Source organism: Corella eumyota, chromosome 5 (assembly GCF_963082875.1).
Source record: "Corella eumyota chromosome 5, kaCorEumy4.1, whole genome shotgun sequence".
NCBI classification, from domain to species: domain Eukaryota; kingdom Metazoa; phylum Chordata; class Ascidiacea; order Phlebobranchia; family Corellidae; genus Corella; species Corella eumyota.
Genome location: NC_137494.1, coordinates 218,822 through 229,394, shown reverse-complemented (window position 1 = coordinate 229,394; position 10,573 = coordinate 218,822). Strand labels below are relative to the sequence as shown.

The window sequence follows — 10,573 nt, the reverse complement described above, 5'->3', positions numbered from 1 at the left end:
TGATGACATCATAAACATGGTTATTGTCTTAATTCTCGATCAAAATACTGATGACTTTTGTATTATAATCTGTCCTTAAAGGTAATTAATAATTAAAAAAATATAAACAATAATGAAGATATAAAAACATGTTTAAAATTTAACAATTTATAATTTGCACACATAAAATAGGGACCAGATCAAATAGTGTTTTTTAAATACAAATTTACTATTACAACATAAACATTTAAGATCCTAATATGACACTTTTTAAATTTAATTAATTCTTTAAAATTTTGTTAAGATTCAAGTTTTATTAAAATAACTTTTTTTTTGCAACTTTATTTTTTTTTGCAAAGTTTATTTATCTCAAGGTTTTGATAAAGATGTGGAATCTTTTACCTAACTTACCTGAGTCAATAAAATTAAAAGATAATCTCTTTAACATCACTCCTGGTTCCGGGATTAGTTAAATATTTGGAAAAATTTACAAAACAAGAATTTATGTTTATTTGTAAACAAAAAATTTTTGCATTTCACGTGGATTCATGTTAGATTTTATTGTAGTTTTGTTTAAATTTTTGATTTTATACATTTTTAAAGACAGACTTACGTCCTAAATATTTTATAAATTTAAAAAATGTGAAAACGTAAAATCCCAGTTTTAAATTATTAAAAAAACTAAAAAAACATTTTTTACAAAGATTTCCGTGTAGTATTTTGTTGTTTAAATAAAATTAATGGAATATTTATTTAGCTCAAATAAGCAACTAAAAAATGAATTATTTTAGCGCCCACAGCGATCAACTTAATCTAAAAATCATTTGTCGCTAGATGGGGCTGTGAAAGTAAAAAAATTCCACAAATTTTACGCAAAACTTAAAACTCGTGACTATTCGTAATATTTTAAATTCAACATTTTTAGGCAAAGTTAGGCGACAACATTGGTAGTTAATATACAGTTAAGTATTGTACTTTGGTGCAGTTCGTTCATTACCAGATAAATGTGTTTTTTATTAAAAGTTTGGAGAAATAATTAAGTTTGGAAATTGGGCGTCACCGCATTCTAGATTGTATATTTGTGCAACAGAGCGTAACATGTTGTTCACGGTATCAATAAAATATTTATGTTTTTGTGGTTTTAGAATTCTGAGTTTTGTTTTTGTCTTGTTTAAATTTAAATTTAACTTTTTAAAAGTGTGTATTTACTAACAAACGGAATGAAATATCTTGATTTTTGGAGTTGTTTGTGTGACCAAAAACAAAATCACGTTTACAAAGTTTTATAAATTGCACGTGACTTATTTAACTTACTGAAAGTATGACTAATGCATCTAGAATTTTTTAAAGTAATTTTCCATTCTTGTTAGAAAAAACAGTCTACAGTCTGACAGTCATGGTTATTTCACATTTGGAAATTTGATTTTGTTAGCAACTGATAACAAATTTATTTTTTTTTTAGATTTTAAGATAGATTTTGTAAAAATATTTAAACTACCTGATTATGGGAAATTGTCACACAACTGGTCCCAATGAAGCTTTAGTTGTTTCTGGTAGGTTTAACTGAATATATTTTACTTTCAATGGGGAAGTACTAAAATACGGGATGCTGAAAATTTTGAGGCCATAAGTAAACGTTAACAAAATATCGCTGAATTTGGAAATGGTGGAATTTCTACCCTTTTAGCATTCCCTAACTTTTCCTTGTATTATATTCCTTATTATCCCTTATCCCTTCAGGTAAATGCTGCTTTCATGCCACAGTAAAGTAAAAAAAATGCCGTTCCGTCCTGTATTCCGCAAACTTTTGTTAACGTTTACATATGGTCCCGCACTGTCATGCATCGCATACTTGAGAATTGTCCCTTTTAATGTTATGTTTGCTAATTATTTATCTAGTCTTTAATTTGCATTAAATATAGTTGCAGTTGACCGTTTGCAGCATTTCAATTCAGCAGCATGGTTTAGTGGCAAAAGGTCTTGGGTTCATTCCCCACTGCTTTTAAATATTTAATAATATCCAAAACTGGCAAAGGCAACTTAAGACTGGGTTGCAGTAACCAATTACTTTTACTTTAAATTAAGGCCATGAAGTATATAAAAAATGAAGCTATTGTTTTTTTATTAAAGGTGGATGCTGTGGTGCAGATGGAAAGAAATATGTGATCGGGGGCTGGGCTTGGGCGTGGTGTTGCGTCTCAGAAGTTCAAAGGTTTCACATTTTTATAAGAACATCAACATAAACCAAAATGTTTTATCATATTTTTATGTTTTGAATATTTTAGGTTATCCCTCGAAGTTATGACCCTGAACCCAAAATGTGAAAATGTTGAGACAGCCCAGGGAGTTCCCCTAACTGTAACTGGGGTAGCTCAGGTTTGGAAGGATTTAATTTTTTTTTAAATTATTTTTAAACAGAGTCCCCTAGAGCTTGCTTTGTTTTTTTTTTTAATTCTAAAAACAAGTCATAAAAAATTTAAGAAAACTTTATTTTCTATGTTTTTTCTGCTTTCTATTCAATTTTTATATTGTGGTAATTACAGGTTAAAGTGATAACAGAGAAGGATCTTTTATCGTCAGCTTGTGAACAGTTTCTTGGCAAAAGTGTCAGTGATATTGAGATGGTGTTACTTCAAACACTAGAGGGACATCTGAGAGCTATTCTAGGTAAGTATGTTTGCTTATTTTAATGAAAACTTTAATTAATAATAAAATGGCTATGACTGGGTTGGTAGTGTAGTGATAAGTACACTTGGTTTTACTACATGAGGTCAAGGGCTCGATCCCCACTGCTTACATAACATAAACCCTTAAAGTATATTAATGATTATAAAACGCACACCTTTAAAGCCTAAAACATATTAACAGGCGAATTATCGGCAAATATATATATCTATATATTTAAGGGAATGTTATGTAAATTTTTTTTTTCTTAGGAACCCTCACAGTGGAGCAGATTTATAAAGATCGTGAAACATTTGCAAGACTGGTCCGAGAGGTTGCTGCTCCGGATGTTGGAAGAATGGGAATCGAGGTCCTCAGTTTTGTGATCAAGGATGTTGTGGACTCAGTTGATTACCTGACTTCCATCGGAAGAGCACAGACTGCGATCGTGAAGAAGGATGCCGCCATCGGTGTAGCAGAAGCACAGAGAGATTCTGGCATTGTGGTAAGTTCGGATTATATTAGTTGCTCTTTTATAATAAGGTCCTAGGTTCAATCCCCACTTTCTCCATACTGTTAACAAGGGAATTATAAACGGTATCAACAATCTATTATATCCTATACTGGCAAAGGCAACTTAAGACTGGGTCGGGGTAACAAATGTTACTCTATGTTTAGGTTGTGAAGTCGACCTTCTAACATTATAGTTAAATAATACAAAAAAAAACTATTTGATTAATGTATATGTTACATGCATTGAACTTGTAGGATAAAATTTATTAGTAAGTTATTGATTTTAACACTGGGATTATATTTTAATTTAGGAAGCTCAATGTGAGAAGAATTTAATGGACGTGAAGTTTGATGCTGACACAAAAGTTGCTGACTCAGAGCGAGCTTTCAAAATGTACCAAGCCTCATTCCAGAAAGAAGTTAACACTGCCGTAAGTTTGGTTTTATTTTTTTCAACAATTATAAACTAATTTTTATTAATGAACTCAATCTAGCGAATTATTTTTCATTTATTTTTAGCTGTTCAAAATTTGGCAATAGTAAATTTAAATTAAACTTAATAAACTGAATATTTATTTTGTTAAACTAAAAGTAAGTAGTTTATGAATTCGCTTGTTATTATGCTACGTTAAAGACAGGATATGGGTAGTATTACACAGTTTAATTGTTGCAGGTTATAATATATAATACTTGCTTATAATGCTTGAATATATTTTAACCAGTTTGTAAGTGGGAGTTTTGTTGTTATAAGAGATTGCTTCACTAACTTTTGTTTTTGTAAGGAAGTTTTTAATTTCTTTACTTTTTTTGTTTATAAAACCAAGTTTTATCTTAACTTATTACATATTAGTTAGTTTAAAAATAAGAATAAAGGCTTGTTCACACGACAAGCTTGCGTTACGTAACTTTACGGATTCTAGGGATTAACAAATACAAAATATTTAATAAAAGTATGCTGCTTACGAAATCTTGCGTAAATTTCGCCCCAGCCACAAAACATTACGAAATATTGACAAAGAACTTTCGCAAACCTTCGTACATGTGAACGACTGTGTTTATTTTAAATGGTTGCACAATCTTGCATTTTCTGTTGTCTAACTTTCTATTTAATATAAAAAGAATGATTTTTATTTAAACTTAACTTGTGAAATTTATATTGGTTTTACCTCCTGGCAAAAAACAATGAATAAAAACTTCTATTTTGTGTTTATATTTTTTAGCAAGCAGAAGCTCAACTTGCGTACCAGCTCCAAGCAGCCAAGGAGAAGCAACAGATCCGGAAGGAGGAAATCGAGATCGAGGTTGTTCAGAGGAGGAAGGAAATCGATGTTGAGGCAAAAGAGATCCAGAGGAAGGATAAAGAGTTGGAGGCAACTGTAAGAAGACCAACTGAAGCTGAAGCTTACAAAGTCAAAACATTGGCAGAAGGAAAAAGGTGAAAAAATGAAAAAAACTTTTTTTTTCATAGTTTGGTATTTTTAAAGTAAATATTTTGTTTTGTAGGATTAGATAAAAATTTTGGCAATAAAAAGTCATACAATTTATAATAGATGACTGAAATTTTTAATAAAAAGGTCTTCAAGAAACTGTTGTTTTTAAACTAAAAACTAATTTATATTTTTCTATAAACAGCAATAATTTAAACTGTTGTCTTAGCGAAAAACTTTTAAATATACAAATTCCGTTTTTTTTAGAACCAAAACAGTGGAGGCTGCAAGAGCAGATGCAGAGAGGATCAGAAGAGTCGGAGGAGCGGAAGCGAGCGCCATCGAAGCTATTGGAAAAGCGGAGGCAGAGTCGATGAGACAGAAGGCGTCAGCTTACAAACAATACGGGGATGCCGCTCTCATGTCTCTGGTGCTCGAGAGCTTGCCTAAGGTTGGATTGAAGTTCATTTTTATTAAAAGTTTTTCATTTAAAGTTTAACTTAAGTTTTTAATTTGACCCAAGTTTTGAATTTAAATTAAGTTTGACTTAAGTTTTAAGTGGACTTAAGTTTTAAGTTTGATAAATTTGACTTGACTTTTAAATTTGGCTTAAGTTTTAAATTTGATCCAAGTTTAAGGTTTGACCCAAGTTATTCATTTGACTTAAGGTTTAGGAGAGACCTAAGTTTTAAGTTTGAATCAAGTTTGACTTAACTTGAATTTTGTTTCTAATTTCCACTTTTTCAACCCCTTATTTCCACAGATTGCAGCTGAGGTGGCTGCTCCTCTATCCAGAGTTGATGAGATTGTTTTATTGGGAGGAGACGGAGATCGAACGACGTCGGAGATCACAAAACTTTTGGCCGAGCTTCCACCCGCAGTGCAAGCCATCACTGGAGTTGATCTTTCCAAGGTGAATATCTTAACGTGACCTATATGAGGTCAGCAGAGTTTTAGAACGTTCAAGGAGAAAAGTTAATATAAGTTATCCTTATAATAGTGAAATTAGCATATAAGGAGTTAAAAGACTGTGCAAATGAAGATTTACTTAGGTGGAATACAGTTAATTTTTAGCTCAGCAAATTATTTATTTAAATTGAAGTTAGTTGAAATTTAACATTTAGAAAGTGAAGTCACCGTTCATCGGTTATAGCAGAAAAGGATCCACGCAATTATAAAAAGGTTAAAAATCAATTGATCGCCGTCAAACTTTTAATTAAAACTTTGTTGTTTTTAGGTTCTGCGACAAGTACCAGGAGCAAAATAAGTTGAACAACAACCAACACTACCACTCATGTTGATTTTATCGATTTTAATGTTTTTTGTAATATATTAATGTTACGGTACCAAACTAACCTAAAAGTTTTGGTTAACAGCTTGGTGCTCATGTTATTAACATTTTGAAGGTGATTGCCTTGCTTAAATGTGGCTAATGTTCATATAGTTGGCTTATTGTATATTCAGATATTGCATTTCATTGTAAATAGGATCCCCAACGTTGATTAATAAAGACACCTAACTATTCTTTGTTTTATTTTCATCTTACTAAAGCCCTTTTTCTACCATTGCAACTCTGTCTTAAGGATCATATAATGGTGTTTTATAAGCTTACTATTTAACCTATGAACAAAACACAAAAGTTTTCTACGAAATGTACGTTTTACTCCAGAACAAACAAAATATTAAATATGATGCGATCCCTCCCTTCTTGCTTTCTGTACAGCCTGTTGTCGTTTTCGACGATCTGCCACGTTTGTGTTAAGAGTCTGCTTCAGAGCAGGGAGACTAACTTTGTCAGTCGAACTTGTCGACGATCTAAAAACATTTAATTTATAAAATATTTCATTTTTTTTGGGATTAATGCCATTGTAGGTAAAGGCATGTAGATATTGTACAGCGCATAGCTGAATATTACTATACCTGCTTACAAGGTTTAAATAGTTTATTTTATCGTATATTTTACTTACATAGCTGAGTGATGCTTTGCAGTTTGCTTTAAGGTAACTTTAGGCAGCATCATAGCTTCTTCAGATCTAAATATGAGAGAAAATATTCAAGTTTTTAACCAAACTTTAATTGAATAAGTCTCACAAGGACTTAAGTTAAACCTGTAGTCGGTAGATTTGCTTGAATTTCTGTGACTTTTGTTAAAAGCAACGATTCCAACCAAGTCAGCTTTCAACCTCGAGTTTTCCTCACTTTGCTGAAGGTTCAACTGAAAATAAAGTAAGATTAAGCTTAAACTTCAATAATGTTTTGGTCTTATGCTAACTCACCTTATGTAAATATTCAATTATCGTTTCACATTCCTCCAAAGAAGGAACGCGAGGTGGTTTTGAAGGACTTTTGTTCACCTGCAAAAAAAAGGGATATCTAAGTTAAACTTATAAGCACTTTATCGAGTGCTAAAGAAGTCTTCTAATAAGCACAGGTAAAAAGTGGGCTTTGCATTAAAAACCAATACATGAAAAATTCCAAATCAGGGTTGATAAAAAGTTAATTATATTAAGAGTTATCTAACCCCAGTACCAAGTCCTACCTTTAAAGGAGAAAGAGTTGCTCCATAAGGAAGATTAAGATCAAACGAACTGGAACTAAGATATTCCTCTTCAACATAAGAGTTAACATCAGGAGAGGAATCAACGTTGTCGATCGACAAAGGCTCAACCAGTTCAACATTCGACTTCCGAGTTTTTAAACTAAATATAAAAAGATTTTTGTTCAAATTTGCCCTTTTTTAAATTTAATGATGTTTTAAAAGCCTGCACACTATATTTAACAAATCAAAACCTTTTCCTCTTTCTTCCATGTATAGCACTCTGTAGAACTGAATTTCTTCCTTGTGCATTCTTGAGAGCTTGTTTTAAATCTTTTATCTCCTCCTGAAGCAACAAGTTTTGAAGATCCGGGGTTTCTAGAAAATTTTTAGGGTTTAATCATTTTTAACACATTTTTTTACGGATGTTTTTACAATATAACAAAAAATGTGTGGCCAAACAATAAGTAAAATAATTTAAAATTGGTAAGAATTGAGATTTAATTGTTGTAACAACCACCTAGTTTAATAGGCTTCACTTGAATGTGGATTAAAGCTAAGGACAACCACTTTCTGGCACTACAAACCCACTACACGGCCCACTTAAACAATTAACAACAGTTGTTCTACATTTAGACTTCGTTCGATGCTACTTTCAATTTCATTGTATTTTTTAATTTACAATTTTTTATATTAACTTGAAACATATTTACACAAATAAGCCTGTATAATTTAAAACAAACATGAAACAATAGGGGTTTTGTGCTATTTTTAAACATTCAATTTATGGAATATAAACCATAAATTATGGATGTTGACCATGTTAGTTACCTTGCTGGTTGACCACAGCTGATTGAGTTCTTTTACCATGAGATGAATGTTGGTTCTTTCTCATCACAAGTTTAAACTGCAAATCTAAATAATAATATTTTTATATTTAGAGAAAGGGGAAATTTAAATTATGAATGTTTAGCCATAACAATTTGAAGGTTTAGGGTTTGGTTCCACCCAACAACAATCTATACTGCAGAACTCAAATATTTTAATTTATAGTTTTTACTGAATAGTTTACAAAACTTTAAACATCCGAACAACTTGACAATTTCATTAAATTTCAAGTCATTTTGTGCCAATTTTAATTTATGATGGATAAATCCAGCAACACCCATAGATTCTACAGTAAGGACAGCAATCTAGCAATCACCTTTATTTTCTTGTTTAAGCCGATCAATTTCTTCGTGGAGTTTCTGTAAAGTGTCGGCATGTTGTTGCTGCAGGAAACTTATATTCTTGTTGTAATAAACAACTCGATGTTGGTTCGAGGGTGACAACTTATCCAGAATCTGGATGTCTATGGGGGCATCGCCGTGGCGATCCAGGTTGCCAGCGGGGGGCAGTGTTTGGAGTCGATCTCTGAGAAATGGTTTTGGGTATCGTGATCGGTCAAGCGTGGAAACTCTGGACCATGACGGAAGATTACCAAGTGGAGGTAATGCACTCGATGATGACATCACAATGCTAAGTCCCTATGACATCACAATCATCTTATTTTAAATAGTTATTAATAAAAATTCTAAACGTAAAAAAGTTTAGTTTAAAATGGTTTATAAAACTGCATAAATAATAAACTTAATAGCCCAACCCCTTATTATATATTGTGGATCATTAACACAAAATATGTGAACATTTATGTGTTGGGTTAATTATTAAACAACTTAATTATAAAAGCTTTATTGTTTATTTTTCGGTTTGTACAAAATGTTGCAAAACCTTTATCAAAGTACGCTTAGTTTTTAGTTATTTTTGATCATTTTAAATAATTAAAGTTATATACTTTTAACATACACCTTTAAACAATGTATTTAAGTTAATAAAATGGCTACACAATCTTTGTATAAGGACAAAACTTTAAATTAATCTTGTTAATTAGTTCCCGCATGTAGCCATGGAAATAGACGCAGAAGGGGAACCAACCATTTTCAAAAAATAGGTTGGAATTATTATAAGATTTTTATTATGATAAGATTAATTTTAAATTATAAAAAGTTGTGTTTTTAATTAAATAATTTAAGATTAGTTAAAAACCAATTGAAAAATTAAAACTATTTTTAATAACAACTAATTAATTTGGCAACTACGCTTGTTTATTTGTTTGAATACACATTCCAGTTACAACCTTAGTTTTACGTAGTTAACAGTGTGGAAATGACGTCACAAACAGGGATAAATCTTCCATTAAAACCAAACGCGCAGACGACCTTGCATCTTAGTAATAGTGCTCATACGAACGTTAGCGATATTGTTAACTTGGTCAATCAGATTGAAAAGGTAAGACTCATAGATTTTGTTTTACTTTTGCTAATTAAAAATCGTTTTTTTTCTCTGTATATCTTTATCTTCGATGTGGGAAGGTCGAATGCGCGACTTAAACATTGAGTAACATTAGTTACCCAACCCAGTCTCGAGTTGCCTGTGGCAGTTTGGGATGTTATAGATTATAATTGCTCGATAATTAAGTTGCTGATTAAGTGCTGACTCAGCAAGAGTTCATACCGTTTATACCGCATTACTCAGGGGCGCTACAGCATGAGCTCAGTGGGGATTAAACCCACCCAGTCTGGAAAATAGGGCAGCGTGCACGCACAAGATTTTTTTTATTAAAAAAAATGCACGCCTGGAATTAACGTTTTGCACGCCTGGTGTGTTAAAAAAATGTGCACGCGCAAGACTGACGCCTAAAACACGCTAACATAAATCACGCGTGCACGCCTAGACCGGAAATTTTGATACGCATGTATGCGCGGTCATGCATTTTTTTACGCTTGCACGCACGAGATCTTGTCGAAAACTGTTCTACTTTCCAGACTGGAAACCCACGACCTTATGTGTGATGTAGCAAGTGTTCTTACCACTACACCACGCTGCCGGTTTGGTTGATCTTACCACATTTTTAAAACTGTTTGTTAAATAAAAAACTAATTCAAAGTCTTAAAATTAGGTTTTAAATTTTATACATTGAGGACAAACTATAAATTTCCATTTTAGTTTTAATGTGAAACAAGAACAATAATTTTATTTATTTAAATCTGGAATTTTATTTAAGGGGAGCAAAAGTGGGGAAACTTTACAAAAAACTCAGAAATCTTTTGCATCAAACGAGGGAACGATCGAGAATAGTTTCGAGACTTTCAGGAAGTTGTTGGCGCTCACCAGTCACCTTGGTTACCAACTTGATGCGATCGAGAAAAGTGTAAAACAAACAAGCATTGTTACAGAACAAATTAAACTAATCAAGTTTTCTGAATAATTTCAAATTAAAGAATTTTTGATTTTTTTGTCAAAATTTTTTTCCAAATTGAGGATAAATTTTATTTCAACTTGCCATGGTTCAGTGGTCACGCGTTGCAGTCCTCCAACTGTATAAATCCCTGCTCCGTCGTGGTTACAAAGATCT

At 31.9% G+C, this 10,573-nt stretch overlaps 3 protein-coding genes across 3 annotated transcripts; 2 read left to right on the top strand and 1 right to left on the bottom strand.

Annotated features, from left to right (window-relative positions):
* The first annotated feature begins 1,384 nt into the window (after positions 1–1,384).
* Positions 1,385–6,107, top strand: LOC145752125 (flotillin-2-like). The gene is made up of 10 exons (XM_082568339.1): positions 1,385–1,532; positions 2,110–2,191; positions 2,265–2,355; positions 2,523–2,646; positions 2,916–3,148; positions 3,468–3,587; positions 4,377–4,591; positions 4,851–5,034; positions 5,347–5,496; positions 5,821–6,107. Exons 1-10 carry the CDS (start codon positions 1,484–1,486, stop codon positions 5,848–5,850), a joined length of 1,278 nt encoding a protein of 425 aa, XP_082424465.1. The 5' UTR covers positions 1,385–1,483; the 3' UTR covers positions 5,851–6,107.
* A 122-nt stretch (positions 6,108–6,229) lies between these two features.
* Positions 6,230–8,685, bottom strand: LOC145752126 (coiled-coil domain-containing protein 74A-like). Its single transcript, XM_082568341.1, has 8 exons — positions 8,324–8,685; positions 7,951–8,034; positions 7,374–7,497; positions 7,123–7,282; positions 6,860–6,937; positions 6,692–6,798; positions 6,551–6,616; positions 6,230–6,398 (listed from the first exon to the last, which is right to left on the bottom strand). The coding sequence occupies exons 1-8, from the start codon at positions 8,628–8,630 to the stop codon at positions 6,266–6,268; spliced, it is 1,059 nt and encodes a 352-aa protein (XP_082424467.1). The 5' UTR covers positions 8,631–8,685; the 3' UTR covers positions 6,230–6,265.
* Positions 8,686–9,324: 639 nt separating this feature from the next.
* Positions 9,325–10,570, top strand: LOC145752439 (BLOC-1-related complex subunit 7-like). The gene is made up of 2 exons (XM_082568726.1): positions 9,325–9,447; positions 10,223–10,570. Exons 1-2 carry the CDS (start codon positions 9,325–9,327, stop codon positions 10,424–10,426), a joined length of 327 nt encoding a protein of 108 aa, XP_082424852.1. The 3' UTR covers positions 10,427–10,570.
* Positions 10,571–10,573: the final 3 nt, after the last annotated feature.

Excerpts from the sequence above, each read along its gene's own strand:
- LOC145752125 (XM_082568339.1), top strand. The coding sequence starts at position 1,484 with ATGGGAAATTGTCACACAACTGGTCCCAATGAAGCTTTAGTTGTTTCT. Across the intron at positions 3,588-4,376 it reads AGAAAGAAGTTAACACTGCC|CAAGCAGAAGCTCAACTTGC; the intron begins GTAAGTTTGGTT and ends TATATTTTTTAG. Across the intron at positions 5,035-5,346 it reads TGCTCGAGAGCTTGCCTAAG|ATTGCAGCTGAGGTGGCTGC; the intron begins GTTGGATTGAAG and ends TTATTTCCACAG.
- LOC145752126 (XM_082568341.1), bottom strand. The coding sequence starts at position 8,630 with ATGTCATCATCGAGTGCATTACCTCCACTTGGTAATCTTCCGTCATGG. Across the intron at positions 6,799-6,859 it reads TAATTGAATATTTACATAAG|TTGAACCTTCAGCAAAGTGA; the intron begins GTGAGTTAGCAT and ends CTTTATTTTCAG. Across the intron at positions 6,399-6,550 it reads GCAAAGCATCACTCAGCTAT|ATCGTCGACAAGTTCGACTG; the intron begins GTAAGTAAAATA and ends AAATGTTTTTAG.
- LOC145752439 (XM_082568726.1), top strand. The coding sequence starts at position 9,325 with ATGACGTCACAAACAGGGATAAATCTTCCATTAAAACCAAACGCGCAG. Across the intron at positions 9,448-10,222 it reads TGGTCAATCAGATTGAAAAG|GGGAGCAAAAGTGGGGAAAC; the intron begins GTAAGACTCATA and ends ATTTTATTTAAG.